The sequence below is a fragment of the Oncorhynchus gorbuscha genome, linkage group LG02, assembly GCF_021184085.1.
Source record: "Oncorhynchus gorbuscha isolate QuinsamMale2020 ecotype Even-year linkage group LG02, OgorEven_v1.0, whole genome shotgun sequence".
Classification (NCBI taxonomy): Eukaryota; Metazoa; Chordata; class Actinopteri; order Salmoniformes; family Salmonidae; genus Oncorhynchus; species Oncorhynchus gorbuscha.
In genome coordinates this window covers 102,660,154-102,681,806 of record NC_060174.1, presented here as the reverse complement: position 1 = coordinate 102,681,806, position 21,653 = coordinate 102,660,154, and the positions used below count along the sequence as shown (strand labels likewise).

The 21,653-nt window shown below is 43.3% G+C and overlaps 2 protein-coding genes across 5 annotated transcripts; both read left to right on the top strand.

Moving 5' to 3' along the window:
• The first annotated feature begins 8,852 nt into the window (after positions 1-8,852).
• On the top strand, positions 8,853-16,505 carry LOC124014499 (heterogeneous nuclear ribonucleoprotein H-like). Of its 4 annotated transcripts, none has more exons than XM_046329594.1 (11): positions 8,853-8,995; positions 10,768-10,879; positions 10,990-11,145; positions 11,281-11,424; positions 12,000-12,138; positions 13,122-13,309; positions 13,561-13,667; positions 13,752-13,887; positions 14,026-14,109; positions 14,260-14,355; positions 15,827-16,505. In XM_046329594.1, exons 2-11 carry the CDS (start codon positions 10,795-10,797, stop codon positions 15,916-15,918), a joined length of 1,227 nt encoding a protein of 408 aa, XP_046185550.1. In that variant the 5' UTR covers positions 8,853-8,995; positions 10,768-10,794; the 3' UTR covers positions 15,919-16,505. The 4 variants fall into 4 exon arrangements, with proteins under 4 accessions (XP_046185550.1, XP_046185533.1, XP_046185559.1 ...); XM_046329577.1 differs by having other exon boundaries at positions 13,122-13,318; XM_046329603.1 differs by having other exon boundaries at positions 13,122-13,318; positions 15,823-15,952.
• Positions 16,506-17,411: 906 nt separating this feature from the next.
• On the top strand, positions 17,412-20,970 carry LOC123995120 (proheparin-binding EGF-like growth factor). The gene is made up of 6 exons (XM_046298484.1): positions 17,412-18,300; positions 18,633-18,839; positions 19,031-19,205; positions 19,411-19,566; positions 19,690-19,777; positions 19,902-20,970. Exons 1-5 carry the CDS (start codon positions 18,255-18,257, stop codon positions 19,760-19,762), a joined length of 657 nt encoding a protein of 218 aa, XP_046154440.1. The 5' UTR covers positions 17,412-18,254; the 3' UTR covers positions 19,763-19,777; positions 19,902-20,970.
• Positions 20,971-21,653: the final 683 nt, after the last annotated feature.

Genomic DNA, 21,653 nt, shown 5'->3' with positions numbered 1-21,653 from the left:
TCCTCACTACCCTCTGGAGAGCCTTACGGTTGAGGGCGGAGCAGTTGCCGTACCAGGCGGTGATACAGCCCGCCAGGATGCTCTCGATTGTGCATCTGTAGAAGTTTGTGAGTGCTTTTGGTGACAAGCCGAATTTTTCAGCCTCCTGAGGTTGAATAGGCGCTGCTGCGCTTCTTCACGACGCTGTCAGTGTGAGTGGACCAATTCAGTTTGTCTGTGATGTGTATGCCGAGGAACTTAAAACTAGCTACCCTCTCCACTACTGTTCCATCGATGTGGATAGGGGGTGTTCCCTCTGCTGTTTCCTGAAGTCCACAATCATCTCCTTAGTTTTGTTGACGTTGAGTGTGAGGTTATTTTCCTGACACCACACTCCAAGGGCCCTCACCTCCTCCCTGTAGGCCGTCTCGTCGTTGTTGGTAATCAAGCCTACCACTGTTGTGTCGTCCGCAAACTTGATGATTGAGTTGGAGGCGTGCGTGGCCACGCAGTCGTGGGTGAACAGGGAGTACAGGAGAGGGCTCAGAACGCACCCTTGTGGGGCCCCGTGTTGAGGATCAGCGGGGAGGAGATGTTGTTGCCTACCCTCACCACCTGGGGGCGGCCCGTCAGGAAGTCCAGTACCCAGTTGCACAGGGCGGGGTCGAGACCCAGGGTCTCGAGCTTGATGACGAGCTTGGAGGGTACTATGGTGTTGAATGCCGAGCTGTAGTCGATGAACAGCATTCTCACATAGGTATTCCTCTTGTCCAGGTGGGTTAGGGCAGTGTGCAGTGTGGTTGAGATTGCATCGTCTGTGGACCTATTTGGGCGGTAAGCAAATTGGAGTGGGTCTAGGGTGTCAGGTAGGGTGGAGGTGATATGGTCCTTGACTAGTCTCTCAAAGCACTTCATGATGACGGAAGTGAGTGCTACGGGGCGGTAGTCGTTTAGCTCAGTTACCTTAGCTTTCTTGGGAACAGGAACAATGGTGGCCCTCTTGAAGCATGTGGGAACAGCAGACTGGTATAGGGATTGATTGAATATGTCCGTAAACACACCGGCCAGCTGGTCTGCGCATGCTCGGAGGGCGCGGCTGGGGATGCCGTCTGGGCCTGCAGCCTTGCGAGGGTTAACACGTTTAAATGTCTTACTCACCTCGGCTGCAGTGAAGGAGAGACCGCATGTTTCCGTTGCAGGCCGTGTCAGTGGCACTGTATTGTCCTCAAAGCGGGCAAAAAAGTTATTTAGTCTGCCTGGGAGCAAGACATCCTGGTCCGTGACTGGGCTGGATTTCATCTTGTAGTCCGTGATTGACTGTAGACCCTGCCACATGCCTCTTGTGTCTGAGCCATTGAATTGAGATTCCACTTTGTCTCTGTACTGACGCTTAGCTTGTTTAATAGCCTTACGGAGGGAATAGCTGCACTGTTTGTATTCAGTCATGTTGCCAGACACCTTGCCCTGATTAAAAGCAGTGGTTCGCGCTTTCAGTTTCACGCGAATGCTGCCATCAATCCACGGTTTCTGGTTAGGGAATGTTTTTATCGTTGCTATGGGAACGACATCTTCGACGCACGTTCTAATGAACTCGCACACCGAATCAGCGTATTCGTCAATATTTCCATCTGACGCAATACGAAACATGTCCCAGTCCACGTGATGGAAGCAGTCTTGGAGTGTAGAGTCAGCTTGTTCTGACCAGCGTTGGACAGACCTCAGCGTGGGAGCCTCTTGTTTTAATTTCTGTCTGTAGGCAGGGATCAGCAAAATGGAGTCGTGGTCAGCTTTTCCGAAAGGGGGCGGGGCAGGGCCTTATATGCGTCGCGGAAGTTAGAGTAACAATGATCCAAGGTTTTACCACCCCTGGTTGCGCAATCGATATGCTGATAAAATTTAGGGAGTCTTGTTTTCAGATTGGCTTTGTTAAAATCCCCAGCTACAATGAATGCAGCCTCCGGATAAATGTTTTCCAGTTTGCAAAGAGTTAAATAAAGTTCGTTCAGAGCCATCGATGTGTCTGCTTGGGGGGGGATATATACGGCTGTGATTATAATCGAAGAGAATTCTCTTGGAAGATAATGCGGTCTACATTTGATTGTGAGGAATTCTAAATCAGGTGAACAGAAGGATTTGAGTTCCTGTATGTTTTCTTCATCACACCATGTCCCGTTAGTCATGAGGCATACGCCCCCTCCACTCTTCTTACCAGAGAGATGTTTGTTTCTGTCGGCGCGATGCGTGGAGAAACCCGTTGGCTGCACCGCCCTGGATAGCGTCTTCCCAGTAAGCCATGTCTCCGTAAAGCAGAGAACGTTGCAGTCTCTGATGTCCCTCTGGAATGCACTCAATGAGCTGCATACCGCCATATGCAAACAGGAAAACGCTCACCCAGCTCCTAGTAGCTGGGGACTTTAATACAGGGACACTTAAATCCGTTTTACCTCATTTCTATCAGCATGTTAAATGTGCAACCAGAGGGGGGGAAAAACTCTGGACCACCTTTACTCCACACACAGAGACGTATAAAAAGCTCTCCCTCGCCCTCCATTTGGCAAATCTGACCATAATTCTATCCTCTTGATTCCTGCTTACAAGCAAAAAATTGAAGCAGGAATCACCCGTGGCTAGATTTTTAAAAAGAGGTCAGAGGAAGCAGATGCTAAGCTACAGGACTGTTTTGAGGAGTACACCACATCAGTTATTGGCTTCATCAAGAAGTGCATCGAAGACGTCGTCCCCACAGTGACCGTACGTACATACCCCAATAAGAAGCCATAGATTACAGGCAACATCCGCACTGAGCTAAAGGCTAGAGCTACCGCTTTCAAGGAGCGGGAATCTAACCGGAAGCTTATAAGAAATCTCGCTATGCCCTCCGACAAACCGTCAATACAGGACTAAGATCGAATCGTACCACACCGGCTCTGACGCTCGTCGGATGTGGCAGGGCTTGCAAACCATTAAACACTATAAAGGGAAGCACAGCCGAGTGCTGCCCAGTGACACAAGCCTACCAGACGAGCTAAACTACTTCTATGCTCGATTTGAGGGAAATAACACTGAAACATGCATGAAAGCACCAGCTGTTCCGGAAGACTGTGTGATCACGCTCTCCGCAGCCGATGTGGGTAAGATCTTTAAACAGGTCAACATTCACAAGACCGCAAGGCCAGACGGATTACCAGGAGGTGTACTGCGAGCATGCGCTGACCAACTAGCAAGTGTCTTCACTGACATTTTCAACCTCTCTCTGTCCGAGTCTGTAAGACCACCATAGTCCCTGTGCCCAAGGTAACCTGCCTAAATGACTACCAACACGTAGCACTCACGTCTGTAGCCATGAAGTGCTTTGAAAGGCTGGTGATGGCTCACATTAACACCATCATCCCAGAAACCCTAGACCCACTCCAATTTGCATACTGCCCCAAAAGATCCACAGATGTTGCAATATCTGTTGCACTCCACACCACCCTTTCCCACCTGGACAAAAGGAACACCTATCTGAGTGCTATTCATTGACTACAGCTCAGCGTTCAACACCATAGTGCCCTCAAAGCTCATCGACAAGCTAAGGACCCTGAGACTAAACACCTCTCTCTGCAACTGGATCCTGGTCTTCCTGACGGGCCGCCCCCAGGTGGTGAGGGTAGGTAACAACACATCCGCCACGCTGATCCTCAACAGAGGAACCCCTCAGGGGTGCGTGCTCAGCCCCCTCCTGTATTCTCTGTTCACTCATGGCTGCACGGCCAGGCACAACTCCAACACCATCATTAAATTTGCTGATGACACAACAATGGTAGGCCTGATCACCGACAAAGACGAGACAGCCTATAGGAAGGAGGTCAGAGACCTGGCCGTGTGGTGCCAGGACAACAACCTCTATCAATGTAATCAAGACAAAGGAGATGATTGTGGACTACAGGAAAAAGAGGACTGAGCACGCCCCCATTCTCATTGACGGGGCTGCAGTAGAGCTGGTTGAGAGCTTCAAGTTCCTTGATGTCCATGTAACAGTATAACTTTAGACCGTCCCCTCGCCCATACCCGGGCGCGAACCAGGGACCCTCTGCACACATCAACAACAGTCACCCACGAAGCATCGTTACCCATCGCTCCACAAAAGCCACGGCCCTTGCAGAGCAAGGGGAACTACTATTTCAATGTCTCAGAGCAAGTGACGTCACCGATTGAAACGCTATTTAGCGCGCACCGCTAAATAAGCTAGCCGTTTCACATCCGTTACACTCACCCCCCTTTTGACCTCCTCCTTTTCCGCAGCAACCAGTGATCCGGGTCAACAGCATCAATGTAACAGTATAATTTTAAACCGTCCCCTCGCCCATACCCGGGCTCGAACCAGGGACCCTCTGCACACATCAACAACAATCACCCACGAAGCATCGTTACCCATCGCTCCACAAAAGCCACGGCCCTTGCAGAGCAAGGGGAACTACTACTTCAAGGTCTCAGAGCAAGTGACGTCACCGATTGAAACGCTATTTAGCCCGAACACAGCTAGCCGTTTCACATCCGTTACATCCACATCACCAACAAACTAAAATGGTCCAAGCACACTAAGACAGCCATGAAGAGGGTACAACAAAACCTATTCTAAACAGCTTCTACCCCCAAGCCATAAGACTCCTGAACATCTAGTCAAATGGCTACCCAGACTATTTGCAGTGCCCCCCCCTCTTTACATTACTGCTACTCTGTGTTGTCATCTATGTATAGTCACTTTAATAACTCCACCTACGTGAACATATTACCTCAACTAACCGGTGCCCCCACACATTGACTCTGTACCGGTACCCCCTGTATATAGTCTCGCTATTGTTATTTTACTGTTGCTCTTTAGTTACTTGTTACTTTTATCTCTTATTCTTATCTGTATTTTTTAAAACTACATTGCTGGTTAGGGGCTCGTAAGTAAGCACTTCACTGTAAGTATTGTTTCACTATTGTATTTGGCGCATGTGACCAATAACATTTGATGTGATTTGATTTGAAAGGTCAGAAACTGTCAGCTGTGGTCAAATTCACCTACCTTGGTAGAGGAATTTATTGAGGTGTTCACATAGTCAATGAAACAAACGTCAGGATCGCCAAGGCTAGTGCAGCCTTTGGCCGTCTGTGAGATTTGGTGTGGGAAAGGACAGGCATCAAACTGGAAACAAAACGGTTTACCAGGCAGTCACATTACCGACCCTTACTTATGGCTGCAAATCCTGTCTACCAGTCTACGAACGCTATGCCAGGAAACTAAGTCACTTTCACCTGAACTGTTTGAGGAAGCTCCTGAGGATCAAGTGGCAGGACAGAATCTCAGACACTGTAGTTCTCAACGGTGCTGACATGATGAGCATTCCCACACTGCTTATGAAAGCACAGCTCAGATGGGCGGGCCATGTGACCAGGATGTCTGTATCCATCTCCCTAAGCAGATCATTTCTCAGTCATTTCTCAGATTTATCTCACATGAATTTCCTACGTGGAAAGCGATTAGACATCGTTTCATTGGGCTAATTAGTTTTGCATCGCCCAGTGCCCATTGATCCAAAAGTGAAATTCCTACCCACCCGGGGTACTGGAAGATGCATTAAATTAACTTGCCCAGTAATTCATGATGTAATGAATTAGAAGTCTAAAGTTTGGGCGAAAGCAGTCCCCCTGTTCAAGCCCAACTCCTGCTGGTCCCCACTGCCTATCAGTCTGACCACTATATACAGTGCCTTGCGAAGGTATTCGGCCCCCTTGAACTTTGCGAACTTTTGCCACATTTCAGGCTTCAAACATAAAGATATAAAACTGTATTTTTTTTGTGAAGAATCAACAACAAGTGGGACACAATCATGAAGTGGAACGACATTTATTGGATATTTCAAACTTTTTTAACAAATCAAAACCTGAAAAATTGGGCGTGCAAAATGATTCAGCCCCTTTACTTTCAGTGCAGCAAACTCTCTCCAGAAGTTCAGTGAGGATCTCTGAATGATCCAATGTTGACCTAAATGACTAATGATGATAAATACAATCCACCTGTGTGTAATCAAGTCTCCGTATAAATGCACCTGCACTGTGATAGTCTCAGAGGTCCGTTAAAAGCGCAGAGAGCATCATGAAGAACAAGGAACACACCAGGCAGGTCCGAGATACTGTTGTGAAGAAATTTAAAGCCGGATTTGGATACAAAAAGATTTCCCAAGCTTTAAACATCCCAAGGAGCACTGTGCAAGCGATAATATTGAAATGGAAGGAGTATCAGACCACTGCAAATCTACCAAGACCTGGCCGCCCCTAAAAACTTTCAGCTCATACAAGGAGAAGACTGATCAGAGATGCAGCCAAGAGGCCCATGATCACTCTGGATGAACTGCAGAGATCTACAGCTGAGGTGGGAGACTCTGTCCATAGGACAACAATCAACAAACAGTCGTATTTTGCACAAATCTGGCCTTTATGGAAGAGTGGCAAGAAGAAAGCCATTTCTTAAAGATATCCATAAAAAGTGTCGTTTAAAGTTTGCCACAAGCCACATGGGAGACACACCAAACATGTGGAAGAAGGTGCTCTGGTCAGATGAAACCAAAATTGAACTTTTTGGCAACAATGCAAAACGTTATGTTTGGCGTAAAATCAACACAGCTCATCACCCTGAACACACCATCCCCACTGTCAAACATGGTGGTGGCAGCATCATGGTTTGGGCCTGCTTTTATTCAGCGGGGACGGGGAAGATGGTTAAAATTGATGGGAAGATGGATGGAGCCAAATACAGGACCATTCTGGAAGAAAACCTGATGGAGTCTGCAAAAGACCTGAGACTGGGCGGAGATTTGTCTTCCAACAAGACAATGACCCAAAACATAAAGCAAAATCTACAATGGAATGGTTCAAAAATAAACATATCCAGGTGTTAGAATGGCCAAGTCAAAGTCCAGACCTGAATCCAATCGAGAATCTGTGGAAAGAACTGAAAACTTCTGTTCACAAATGCTCTCCATCCAACCTCACTGAGCTCGAGCTGTTTTGCAAGGAGGAATGGGAAAAAATTTCAGTCTCTAGATGTGCAAAACTGATAGAGACATACCCCAAGCGACTTACAGCTGTAATCGCAGCAAAAGGTGGCGCTACAAAGTATTAACTTAAGGGGGCTGAATAATTTTGCACGCCCAATTTTTTAGTTTTTGATTTGTTAAAAAAGTTTGAAATATCCAATAAATGTCCTTCCACTTCTTGATTGTGTCCCACTTGTTGTTGATTCTTCACAAAAAAATACAGTTTTATATCTTTATGTTTGAAGCCTGAAATGTGGCAAAAGGTCGCAAAGTTCAAGGGGGCCGAATACTTTCGCAAGTCACTGTATATATATATACATGTACAGTGGGGAGAACAAGTATTTGATACACTGCCGAAACAGGTGCAGTTAATACAGGTAATGAGTGGAGAACAGGAGGGCTTCTTAAAGAAAAACTAACAAGTCTGTGAGAGACGGAATTCTTACTGGTTGGTAGGTGTTCAAATACTTATGTCATGCAATAAAATGCAAATTAATTACTTAAAATCATATAATGTGATTTTCTGGATTTTTGTTTTAGATTCCGTCTCACAGTTGAAGTGTACCTATGATAAAAATGACAGACCTCTATGTGCTTTGTAAGTAGGAAAACTTGCAAAATCGGTAGTGTATCAAATACTTGTCCTCCCCACTGTATATATGGAAAACCATCCTATTATTGAGTGGATATAATGTAAAGTGGATTTAACAGGTGACATCAGTAAGGGAGCGTAGCTTTCACCTGTATTCACCTGGTCAGTCTGTGTCATGGAAAGAAAGGGAAGGGAAAGGGGATACCTAGTCAGTTGAGTGGATATAATGTAAAGTGGATTTAACAGGTGACATCAGTAAGGGAGCGTAGCTTTCACCTGTATTCACCTGGTCAGTCTGTGTCATGGAAAGAAAGGGAAGGGAAAGGGGATACCTAGTCAGTTGAGTGGATATAATGTAAAGTGGATTTAACAGGTGACCTCAGTAAGGGAGCGTAGCTTTCACCTGTATTCACCTGGTCAGTCTGTGTCATGGAAAGAAAGGGAAGGGAAAGGGGATACCTAGTCAGTTGTACTACTGAATGCATTCATCTGAAATGTGTCTTCTGCATTTAACCCAACCCCTCAGTGTAAATTAATAAATTGTATTTGTGAATATTCAAACAAATTATGCAATCTTATGAAGTCATTTGCCAAAGACCCAAACCCAAAGAAAGCAAATGGCATCAGAGGCAAGGAAACGCTTTCTAGGGAAAGAAGGAACCTCCAGAGAAATCAGACATAGTGGGGCCTTGTCATAGAGAAATCATTATATTTGTAGTTAAATGTAATGTTTTAAATATAAGATTGGTGTTACTATTTCATTGATTTAAAAAAATGTTTTTAACGTGAATGTCTAATTTCACAATATGTTCATAACCATGGTTATCAACTGCACAGCAGAAACTAAACATAAGTCACAGATATTAGATAAATAGTTGTGGTAGCAACTGCAGAGAACTACTTGGGTGTACAAGATTTTACTGCAGATGAGTTTCAATGTGTGTTGAACAATATTGTCCCGTCCTCCCAGGCAGCCGGCCTGCTGTAGGATCAGATAGGGCCAAGTAGTGGGATAGTGGTGAGGTTTTAATGGGTGTAGGGTTGGTTATTTGGTAGTGCAATTTTTCTTTCCATTTCCCCGTCCTATTTCTCTTCCCTTTTGTGTCACATAGTGTAATTAATTCATACACCAGAACAGTAGGCGGAAGCACAGGGCTAGATAAGATAAATAGATGAATAGGGAGTCCTCACACTCCATTACAATAGGTGGCGGTGTACGCACCTTTCAGTTGGTTGCGATCAGCCAATACAAATTCAAAGAAGAAGAACTTCGCAATCTTTGTTTTGCGGTTCCGGCTTTTGTAGGATCTCTAGCCCAGACAGGAGCCACGCCGAACACACGACTACAAAAGACAGCAAGGTATTTTCATTTTGGTGGTCGCATTCTATTAAAGCCTAAATGTTAGTTAACTCAGGTCTCAAGTATAAGCATTTATAATTTCTAATTGCAGACTGATCTCGATTAGTGAACGGGTCGCTTGCTTAAGACATGCGAGTCTTGAGGCCTGCGACGTCTTTGTCTGCGTGCGGATAGCATGCTTTGTGTTGCTAGCTAGAAAACGACCAACATTGTTGCTGGTTTTGTAAATGTATAATTCGGGCATTTACTCGCTATCTAATAACATACGTGCAAGATAATGATAAGTCTAAACTCATAACCAAACTAGCAAAGGTTACCTACTAATTAATTAAAATGTTAACTAGCTAGCTAACGTCAGCTAAATACAACCTCACATTGGCTCTTTTTTTTTTTAGGCCAGCCAGAGATTGATATAAGAGCAGCCCATCCAAATAAAATATTACTGTTTAGCTAACAACTCAAATAGCCATGCCATTGGTACAGGAATTTAATAGACTCTGGTGTAAAATATGATGTATTACAGTAAGCCTATCTAGTAACGTCAGATTTGCTAGTGATTTCCCGGGGTCTGATTTGAAGATGTGGTGAGCTCTGGCTTTTACCTCCCAAAATGGCTCCCGCCTGACCTGTTTATTCTCTTTGATAGTCGGCTGTGGTTTCAGCAAAGTCCCACACTCTTGCGAGATGGACAAACATTTTATACTTTCGAGAACGCTATATCATCTTTCTTTTTAATATGGCCAGTTATCGTTAAATCTGCAATAGGAGACTTTTGGGCGAATGGACCAAATTCACATAGAAGTGTGTTTTGTCATTCCCGTTAAACAAGCGTAAGAAGCGGTAGATGTGTTCTATTTGCGTTATTTCTATGCTTCCCTTTAAATTTAATTTGCGCATGTTTTACTTTCGTTTCTGTACACCGACTCAAAATACAATATGTTTGGTTATGGAAAAGAGATTCAAACAGCGGTTTAGATGGAACAATGATTCTCTACAGTATACTTGTTTTGTCACCATAAACTGAAATTAAGCTTACTATTCTAATTTTAGCAACCAGGAAATGGCGGGGTGATTTCTGCATAGTGCGTCTTTAATAAATGTTAGTTACCCATCTAGATGCACTGACTGTATTGCATTGACATGCTAGATTAAGCTGCTTGTCATTTATTTCTGATCGATGGTTGTGGGCCAGAACTAATACTGATAATATTATTTGTATAATGCAAATGTACACTGCACAAAAACCAATTTTATTTGTAGATAACAATTACATACATTAATTACACTGCAACACCATTTAAAAATATATATTTTTTATTTAACTAGTCAAGTCAGTTAAGAACAAATTATTATTTACAATGACGGCCTACCAAAAGGCCTCCTGCAGGGACAGGGCCTGGGATTTAAAATAAATACAATATAAATATAGGACAAAACACACATCACAACATAAAGAGAGACCTAAGACAACACAGCATGGTACAAACTTTATTGGGCACAGACAACAGCATAAAGGGCAAGAAGGTAGAGACAACAAAGCAGCCACAAGATCACATGTCTTTTATTTTTATTTGTGGGAATACCTGGGAACAGATTTGGCAATGAAACTATTTTATTTGCTGAAAATCCTGGTGATATGTTTTTTTTTTATACCCAAAACAAACAACCGCCAGAGGAGCATAAAAAAATCCCTCGGGCCAAAACATACCAGCGAGGGCAGCTTGTTGCCGATCCCTGATGTATAGTAGCTTACTTTGACTGTCTCTCTCAAGCCAGGGCTGACGGATCATAAAATAACCATGGCAGATGGAGAGGGATTTGTGGTGCGTATTCGTGGCCTTCCCTGGTCTTGCGCTGTGGATGAAGTGGCAAGATTTTTCTCTGGTAAAAAAAAAACAGTGATACTTGTTTTTTTCTCTCCCCTAATAAAAACAAAGACTGTAAGTAATATCGTAAGTTTTTCAGGTGACTAAATTAGTGCAATAATATTCCAGATTGTAAAGTTGCAAACAATGGGACAAGCATCCATTTCACCTACACTCGCGAGGGGAGGCCTAGCGGCGAGGCCTTCGTAGAGCTGGAGTCAGAGGACGACCTCAAGATTGCTGTCAAGAAAGACCGAGAGACCCTGGGTCACCGATATGTGGAAGGTATTCATTAATTTGGTTTGTCTTCTGATTCCAAGAGCATCTTGAATTATGATTTATCTTCAAGGTGATTGTGCCAACAGGTTCTGATATGAGATTAGATGCTAAAGAATCCCCGTGTTCTGTTTTCTGTCTCAGTATTCAAGTCGAACAACGTGGAGATGGACTGGGTCATGAAGCACACCGGTCCAAACAGCCCAGAGACTGAGGGGGACGGGCTTGTGAGGCTGCGTGGCCTTCCCTTCGGCTGTAGCAAGGAGGAGATTGTCCAGTTCTTCTTAGGTGTGTTTGTTGCCCTTTGTCCTCCAGTCCAATTAAGATTATCACCCTCAGTTGATATCAACATAGCTTTGAAAATACACTGCCTGTAGTTCTAGACTTGGCCGAAGGAAAATTCTTATCTTAATGGCCTCTTGACATTTAGTTGGGATCTGATCTCTGTGATATGACATCACTATGAGGCTTAATTCGAGCCTAGATGGATACTTCTGTTTTGGATGAATCTTACGTTAGTCGTCCACTCAACAATAGCACCACTCGTATTAATTGGTGCAAACAAGCACTAACTTCATTTCTCCCTGCTATTCTATGGGTCCCTTTTTATTTTTTGTTTTATGTTCCCAAAACGAAGTACAAAATACAGTAAGTAAATAAATGATCCAAATGCTGACAGTCATCTGGCACGCTGTTCATAAGGTTCTTCTTTTTCATAGGGTTCTCATGTCTGATGTGTTTTTTCCCCACCCCTTTTCTTTTCATTTTGTTATTTTTGAAGAAAAAGAGCAACAACTCTGTGAATGGGCATGTGATTTAATATGTCCCCCCCCCTGCTGGGGTTATCTGTCCTTGGGTTGAAGGGTTGGAAATCGTGCCAAATGGGATAACATTGCCGATGGACTTCCAGGGGAGGAGTACGGGGGAGGCCTTCGTGCAGTTTGCTTCACAGGATATAGCTGAAAAGGCTCTAAAGAAACACAAGGAAAGAATAGGGCACAGGTGGGGATGGATGGTTGGCTGGCTAAGCTGCTTTTCTTATGGTATTCACCTGTTACCACAATCGTCTTCTGTGGTAATGACACATGCCAAGAACCTGCACATGCTACAAGGACCATTCATACATGTATCCATTTCAGATCATCGCCCCCCCCCCATAGTGTCTTCGAATTCAGAGACTCACCTCGTATTTTTTGGGCCAAAACACACTTTTAGTGCGGAGTGATTGTCCTGGGCTTGGGTTTTTAATTGACTTCCGCTCAAAGGTGTCAGGAAACACCTTTTGTACTGTAGATGGAGAATTCAGAATATATATCAGTAAACTGGGCCAGAAACAAATCAAATGCTTTTCATATACCCCCCCACACAAATCAAGTTAGTTTAGAATTGAATTTAAATGCGTTCTCTAAAAATGGCACCTTGACACCATGGTGTTTTTGCCCGAGATGGTACCAGTTTTCACTCTGCACTAATCCACAGGCCCTCATGGCACACAGATGTAACTGAGACCCAGTCTTCTTTGGGCCATGGATTCTGCAGTCACAAGGAAAGCTTTGATTTTCTGGGCTCAATAATGGCATTTATTTATTAATTGCATAATGGCAACACTGACAGTGTACTTCTCTATGGTTCTTTAACCATAAGAAAAGGTTTTATTAATTTATCTGTATTTCCCAGTGATAGTTTATTAGAACAGCAACAGGGAAATATCTGTAGCATTCAGTGGCTGTATGTCACTAACCCTAACAAGAGAAACCTCAATGTTCAGTCAGTGTAGGTCACAACTAATTTGAGACATTACTTCTCTTATAGATATTATGATTGACATGCATGGATGTGAGTAACAGGATGCAAATGCTACAGTCCTATGTCCTTAGTGCTAGCTGATTTTTTTGTTTTGCTCGTGTACAGTATTCTCCTCAATAGTCGTTAAACTATTTGGAACTAGCACCTTGGCCTAATGCTCGTCTGTGTGCCTTTTTTAGGTATATTGAGATATTCAAGAGCAGCAATGCAGAGGTGCGGACGAACTACGAGCCCCCACGCAAAACCATGGGCGGCATGCAGAGACCAGGCCCCTACGACCGGCCCGGTGGTGGAGGCGGCCGTGGCTACAACGGCATGAGCCGAGGAGGCTCTTTCGACAGGATGCGTCGTGGGGGCTACGGTGGAGGTGAGGCTGGTGAGATTATAGTTCAGTTCCCTGCCATCCCTCTTCTACTTCTCTCTCGCTCTCTCTTCGTGTTTCTGCTCTGTCTTTGGAAATCACCGGTGGATGGTGATGATGGGACACAGCAGCATGGGAAAACGTAACATGTTTTTACATTTTTTTAATGTTAGAATGCATACCGGAATTCTGTATATTTCTACTGTATTCGTGGGTGGGACTAATCATAAGCTTTCTAACTCTGTGCACGTCTATAGGTTCAGATCGTTATAGTGACAGTGGTTCAAGTTTTCAGAGTACGACCGGACACTGCGTGCACATGAGGGGTCTTCCTTACCGGGCAACAGAGACTGACATCTACAGTGTGAGTACCAGAACTAGTTAAGTAATATACACACTCAAGTCACTGACTTGTATTGCTAATTGTTGCCCCCCCCCTCCTGTGTAGTTTTTCTCTCCGCTGAACCCAGTGCGTGTGCACATCGAGGTCGGGCCAGACGGGAGGGTGACTGGAGAGGCTGACGTGGAGTTTGCGACACATGAGGATGCTGTGGCTGCCATGTCGAAGGATAAAGCCAACATGCGTGAGTCTGCAGTAATTTAATGTGCTGTGTGTGGGTCATCACTGTTCCTGTCTGGGTAGTTGCATCTTAAACCTTTTTTTTTTTGTTTTTATCCAATCAGGATGTTTGCCTTGTTTCACACTGCCCTCTCTTCCTCAGAGCACCGTTATGTTGAGTTGTTCCTCAACTCGACAGCAGGGGGCAGCAATGGTGGCTATGGTGGACAGATGATGGGGGCTATGGGTGAGTTTTTATGGGAAGTAGATGAAGGCATAAAAGTATATTCTGGGCCAACAGGTGTAGTTCTGTGTGCAGAATCATTTTGGCTTTAATTGGGACATGCACCATATTGTTGTACGGTATTTTATTTGACAGAGTTCTATTTTCCCACAGCCAACCAATCTTCCTATGGAGGAAGCCAACAGATGAGTGCTGGTTATACAGGTGGTTACAGCAGCCAGTCCGGCATGGGGGGGTACAATGATTACAGTAAGTGTCAGCTCTATGCTGCCTGTCACAAGAGAGTTGTTACTAACATTAAGCCAGTTTCTTTCTTAAATGTATTTTTACTTACCATGTCAGATAAGAAAAATTCCTAACCTCTACATTTGGTTTACATGGCCCTATATAGTTCACGATTTGCATCACTAACCAGGGTCATATATGCTTGGAAAGTGGAGATGTCAAAGTTAACATTGCTGGAGACACATTGCCATTGTGGAGACGGCATCCCGTTTACTAGCAAGGAGATTTGTTGTAGGCAAATTTAACTAGGGTTTGGAATTGCCAACGGACCTCACGATAAGATAATAATTTAGATTCTCATGATTCTGTATGTATTGTCATTCCATACGGTGATTTTATTGCTCATCATGTCTGCTGCAGAGGGATGAGAAAGACACCTGAAACCCCACCTCTTTAAGGAATACCTAGGATAGGATAAGTAATCCCCCCTTAAGATTTAGATGCACTATTGTAAAGTGACTGTTCCACTGGATGTCATAAGGTGAATGCACCAATTTGTAAGTCGCTCTGGATAAGAGCGTCTGCTAAATGACTTAAATGTAATGTAAATGTAAAGAAGCCATGATAGTTTTGATCAGTCATGGTAATAAAAGTGCTGAAAACATATTGGCTCCCTATTTAAAAAGATGGAGAACAAGCTACAGCAGGATTAATACTGGAGAGTTGGTGCAGGTACAGCCAACTAGTGCAAAAATAATATAGTCAATACAATATATCGTAAAATAATATCATTAGGTAACTATCAAGTTTTTTTGGTACCCCAATCCCCAAAATTAATGGTAAATAACTGAATTGTTTGCCCCCTAAAATGATTAGCGAGCCAGCTAAAATGTTTTAGTTAGCAGTCACGTCTACACTATTTTAATAACCACGTCAACATGTCTCCTAAAAAATGACATGGTGTCCAATTTTTTTTGATATTTTGCCGTTGCTCATCCTTGAGTATCCACGTTCTTTTTAAAAATGTAATTTTACCTTTTTTTTTTTTTCCCCCAATTTCGTGGTATCCAATTGTTTAGTAGCTACTATCTTGTCTCATCGCGAAGGTTGAAAGTCATGCGTCCTCCGATACACAACCCAACCAAGCCGCACTGCTTCTTAACACAGCGTGCATCCAGCCGCACCAATGTGTCGGAGGAATGTGCGCGCGCACTGCGCTGCGCCGATGAGACAAGGATATCCCTACCGGCCTGACCCGGACGACGCTAGTTGTGCGTTGCCCCATGGACCTCTCGGTTCGCGGCCGGTTACGACGTGCCTGGGCGCAAACCCAGAGTCTCTGGTGGCACAGCTGGCGCTGCAGTACTGCGACCTTAACCACTGCGCCACCCGGGAGGTCTTGAGTATCCACTTTCTATGTATATTTTTGTGTAGTTTGTATTGGAGAAGGTAAGTCTGCGTCGGTAATAATGCTGCTATTTCTATTTCCTGTTAGGTAATCAGAGCGGGATGAGCAGCAGTTACTATGGCAGCAGCCGTGGCTCCGTGGGCATGAATGGCGGCATGGGAGCGGGATGGGGCATGTAGGGGTTCTGGGGGGGGGGGGCAGCTGGAAAACTAGGTTCTTCGCTGTTGGCAGAGTATGTCATGTTTGTTTTTTGCGAGTGTTACAGATTCTGTACAGACTGGAGTGGCTCAACTCTAATGTATGAAAGATGAGGGGAGGGCATGTTTTTATCCAAGCCTTTCTTAACATTAACTTAACTCACTGGAGTCGGTATGTTATGTTTTTTTGTTTTTGTATTGTGAATCTGAGACCTCATGGGGTGATGGATTTCGGTTCCGCCCTAGTAATACCTGTAGTTAAAGCCTGAATGACTGGATTCTGTGTGAAGCAACGTGTGCTTTTGTAAATATGGTAATCATGACTGCTCCTCCGAGAAACATTTTCAGATCCTTTTTCATAGTTCCTATAAACTTGCTTTGAGCCGGAGGGATTTTTATAATGTTAAAGAGCATGTTGAAATAGCTTCTTTTTTTTCTTACAAACAGGATATTCTTTTTGGTTGACTCAACTGCTAAATGTTTTAAACCTTGTCATAGTTGTCTCATCCCCTCTCACTGTCTTGGTTTTGATTCTTCTATTGGGCATCGTTAATAAACTTGTTAACATATTTTCTCTTGTCATTCCTTTTTAAAGCAATATATTTTTGGGTCATTCACCACAAGCCTGTTTCCCCAGGCACCTAAAGGCTTTTCCTGGTATAAAAAGAATGCTCATTGTCATTCTGTTAGTTCCTACTACCCCATTCTAACACTTGGTGGCATTGTTGACCTATTTAGCGAATACTTGTGATTTGTTTTAAATAATAAGTCTTACCTAGGCAAGTCGGCCACATTCTTTTTTACAAAATAGCCTCCAACACTCTACTCAACAAACTGGATGCAGTCTTATCACAGTGCCATCCGTTTTGTCACCAAAGCCCCATATACCACCCACCACTGCGACTTGTACGCTCTCCTTGGCTGGCCCTCGCTTCATACTCGTCGCCAAACCCACTAGCTACAGGTTAACTACAAGACTCTGCTACGTAAAAGCCCTGCCTTGTCTCGGCTCGCTGGTCACCATAGCAGCACATGCTCCAGCAGGTCTATTACACTGGTCACCCCCAGGACCAATACCTCCTTTGCCCGCCTCTCCTTCCAGTTCCAATGACTGGAACGAACTGCCAAAATATCTCAAGCTGGACACACTTGTCTCCCTCACTAGCTTTAAGCACCAGCTGTCAGAGCAGCTCACAGATCACTGCACCTGTACATAACCCAAGAATGACCTCAACCCCTACTGTATTTATTATGCTGCTTACACCCCAGTATTTCTACTTTGCACATTCACCTACTGCAAATCTACAATTCCAGTGTTTATAATTGCTATATTTACTTTGCCACCGTGGCCTTTTTGTTGGCTTGTATATAGCCTTGTTTTTGTACTGTATTATTGACTGTATGTTTTGTTAATTCCATGTGTAACTCTGTATCGTTGTATGTCTCGTACTGCTTTGCTTTATCTTGGCCAGGTCGCAATTGTAAAAGAGACCTTGTTCTCAACTAGCCTACCTGGTTAAATAAAGGTTAAATGTACAATGCCGTAACCCGGACTGCGCTGGGCCATTTGTGCGCCGCAAAATACCTCTTTCCTCTTCGCCGCACACTTCTGGTAATATCCCCTTAACCTACATTAGGCGCACCGGTACTGGTCGACAACGTGCCTGTCCATATGCGCGCGTTAGGCTAAATACCGTCCCTTTTATTTATTTGACATTCTATCAACTTACATTCTCGGACAAATCAAAGGTTTTTATAATAAAATAATTATAGTGATCGCTTGAGATTTGTAAACTGAAAGTCTAAAAAACGTACATTTTCTAGCACGTGCATGAATAGGTAGGTACGTAGGTATACTCTGAGGGCTTCCTTTTATGAGAGGACAGGCAGGTACAATTTGATAACAGGGTGTAAATAACCTGCCGTCGTCCCTGGCTTGCTGCTGGACTGATCACACTGGAGGCTACGGAATGTCCAAAATAATGACATTAGGATGTCCTCTCATTGAATACTAGGCATAGCCAATATATATTCTGCCATGAAAATCACACTGCAGTATAGGTTCTTCCTCTATTGAAAGGTGTGGCCATGAATCATTGGGAGGCAACATACATAATTGCACCAGTAGGAAACAGTTCTTTTCCAACTGTGCGCCCAAAGCAGTAGACTGGGATACAGAGGTCACAAGCAGAAAAGCAGCGACACCTTTAGCTTACTGGACACGTTTAACTCGGAATAGATCGTACCGTGGAATTTATATCAAAAGGATTTACGCCTCATTCTGAGTGTATTTTCGCTAACTCAAAAGAAAAACAGCGATGAATATTTATCTCAGATTTGCAATTTTTATCGTTTATGGATCAGGTGAGTGAGTCGGGACCAATGACTGACTGGTCTGCACTTAAAACAATGTTGTGACAATGTTGCAGTGATTTGTTTATAGGAGTATATTATATAGGCTCGCCCAGCCCTTCTAACAATGTATAGAATAATTATATCTTTAGGAATATATAATATGCAATATTAGTATGTTTTAAGATGTATAGCCGAATATGTCAAACTCTTTAAAGTGTCAATGAACTGTAGTCGGAGCATGTTTCTCTCTCTCTCTCTTGCTATCGCTCTGGAGGAATTGTCCTACTTTGTGTGGCTGCATTCAATCTCATGTAAATACAGTTTCCTATGTGTGTCTCTAGTGTCTTTCAGGTTATCAAATGGTACCTCTGCCAATACCATTGACAGGCACGGGGATAAGTCTCCTGTCCAATTAGCTGTGGTCAGTCTCCTCCACAATGATAAGGAAATAAGAGACAACCAGCTAGAATATGACGAGGAGGTATACTACTATGAACATGGTGATGAGGACTATCTGTCTGGCGATTATGAAATGGACTTTCCAAAAGGTACAGTAGTTTACCAGTAGTTTGTTTCTAGGTATTCATCAGCCCCTCCAGTCTAGAATGTTTTCAAAGATTCACGTTTTGCATATGGAATGTTTAAAAAGGAACCTAGTTATACAATGTATCTTATATCTCTGAATCTCAATGATTTGTTGTTAATAAATGTATTGTTCTGATCTTCCTCTCATCCCCAGTGGCATTTTCCACCAAGCCGAAAGATCTGCCCGTAGCTCCTTACACAGACAGGACAAGGGAGGGCAAGAGAAAAGGAAAGGGTAAGAAGAGGAACCCCTGTCTGAGGAAGTATAAAGACTACTGCATTCATGGGGTCTGCCAATACCTGAGAGAACTACGAGAGCCATCCTGCATGTGAGCCCCGTCCTCTCATTCAGCACCCTGTCTGTATTTTGTTAGTATGTGTGTGTGTGTGTGTGTGTGTGTGTGTGTGTGTGTGTGTGTGTGTGTGTGTGTGTGTGTGTGTGTGTGTGTGTGTGTGTGTGTGTGTGTGTGTGTGTGTGTGTGTGTGTGTGTGTGTCTCCAAACTCAAGTCACTGTTTACTGTATTTCTTTGTAGATGTTTGCTTGGATACTCTGGTGAACGGTGTCACCTTTTCACCCTGCCAGTCACAAAGGAAGCAGAAGTCTACAACAGGACAATAGCACTGGCTGTGGTGGCAGTGGTTGTGTCCTTTCTGTGTCTGACAGTCATCGCCATATTAATGGCCATCAGGTCAGTGTGCCTCAGAGCTTGTTTTTCTGTCATTTGGAAAGGTTTGAGATGTTTCAGGATCACCAACTTGCCTCTGTCCTGTCCATGAATAACACATATTGTTTTCCTCCTTTGTCATATCAGGTATCATAAGCAAGGTCAATACAACCTTGAAAATGAGGAGAAGGTCAAGCTTGAGGCGGTCGCATATCCTTGAGAATTTAGTGACAGAGTGAGTGTCTTTCTATTGCATAATGATTCATGACCCCGTACTGTTGTTTTTTTTTTTTGTCTGAGGCATTGTCATAAAGTTAAGTAAATGGTTGCTTATTGTTTCTCCATGTGCTCTATTCCAGCTAGGAGGATGACAATTCTACCTCAGTTCATTTTAAGATGAAGTTCATCCCCAAGAGGAACCTGTGGCGATGTAGGGGGAGATGGATTATGTTTACCACGTAGGACACCTGCCCGGCATGGTCTGACAGACCTCCTGAAAGACAGTCTGGATAGCAAACCATGATTATATGCGTGGGCCATTTCCCAATTGGAACAGAAATCTCCATTAACTAATTGGGGCACACTAACTTGCCTGAAGTCATTTTACATGACACGGAGGAATTAAAACAGACCGAGGACAGAATTTAGGGAATTTAGATTGTTGTCAGTTGGTGTCACTACCAACGTGCCGCTCATCCCTCAAGCTATCTGACGTACAGTATGACAATAGGGAATTTATTGTGGGCTCTCAGCTGTGTGGAGTTTTCCTTCTCCATCTGAAATGTTCCATTATTTGTAGAAAAGGGTGCAAAGGGTGCCTATGTTCCATTATTTGTAGAAAAGGGTGCAAAGGGTGCCTATGTTCCATTATTTGTAGAAAAGGGTGCAAAGGGTGCCTATGTTCCATTAGGTCTTTGTATGTGGTTTTTACCAGAACTTCTCATTGTATTATTGGTGTATTGTATCAATCAGTCCTTTAACTAATGTATTTATTTAATACTTAAGTGGTACTTATTCACATTTGTACTGGCTTGTTTTATGTTCAGAGTGCACTGGCAGTTTGTTTGTATGCTTCTGTATTCTGTCAAATTTATGTTAATATGTATTTATAGTGTAAAACAACATGCTGCTCATGTTTTGATCTAACATTTTTGGTTATACCAAAAATAATAAACTTATATAAAAAATATTTAAAAAATGCAGAAGAAATTCTGAAGGTGAAAGAGCATTCATTATGTACTTCCTTCTATTTCACTGATTGATAGAGTGAGGGTTGAACCGTCAATGATGCTAGAAATTAAACGTTTCGTAAAAAGAAAATAAGAGGAATAAGGACAGAGTTTGATGTAAACTGCAATTTGATGAAACATCAACTTGACAAATGTTTTCAGAATGAAAATGGCAAAAAAAATAAAACACAGCTTTTCACAGTCAAATTTACAGGTAGTTCTCATTCTTGTAATTCCTTGTTTTATTTTCTTTACTGATGATGAAGTTATATGGGGTTTGCAAAACACTGTTTTTACCTACACTCTTTCTGTTCCGATCATGTTTACCAGTCACTGGAGATACTCTGGGAACATTGTGTGCTATGATAATAGAGAGTTTGTGTGGTTTTAACCACTGGCGCCATTTCGGTTGACGGTCAGTAAACCCCCTGGGATGCACTTCCTGCAGTGGTAAAACAAATCTCTCCATTTAGGTATGATATTACAAATCAAATCAAATCAAATTGATTTATATAGCCCTTCGTACATCAGCTGATATCACAAAGTGCTGTACAGAAACCCAGCCTAAAACCCCAAACCGCAAGCAATGCAGATGTAGAAGCACGGTGGCTAAGGAAAAACTCCCTAGAAAGGCCAGAACCTAGGATGAAATCTAGAGAGGAACCAGGCTATGAGGGGTGGCCAGTCCTCTTCTGGCTGTGCCGGGTGGAGATGATAACAGAACATGGCCAAGATGTTCAAATGTTCATAAATGACCGGAATGGTCAAATAATCATGCTTAGTAAACACATTCTACAGTGATCATCTGTAGTTCAAATACTATAGGTATAGGGGATAGCTGACTGATAAACAAAGTCAAAGATCAGTGGATTGACCAGCTTC

Bases quoted from the DNA above. Each gene is read 5' to 3' on its own strand.
- LOC124014499 (XM_046329577.1), top strand. From the start codon at position 10,795: ATGGCAGATGGAGAGGGATTTGTGGTGCGTATTCGTGGCCTTCCCTGG. The intron at 10,880-10,989 runs GTAAAAAAAAAA...ATAATATTCCAG, and splicing joins AGTGGCAAGATTTTTCTCTG to ATTGTAAAGTTGCAAACAAT. The intron at 11,425-11,999 runs GTGTGTTTGTTG...CTTGGGTTGAAG, and splicing joins GATTGTCCAGTTCTTCTTAG to GGTTGGAAATCGTGCCAAAT.
- LOC123995120 (XM_046298484.1), top strand. From the start codon at position 18,255: ATGAATATTTATCTCAGATTTGCAATTTTTATCGTTTATGGATCAG. The intron at 18,301-18,632 runs GTGAGTGAGTCG...GTGTGTCTCTAG, and splicing joins TTTTATCGTTTATGGATCAG to TGTCTTTCAGGTTATCAAAT. The intron at 18,840-19,030 runs GTACAGTAGTTT...TCTCATCCCCAG, and splicing joins TGAAATGGACTTTCCAAAAG to TGGCATTTTCCACCAAGCCG.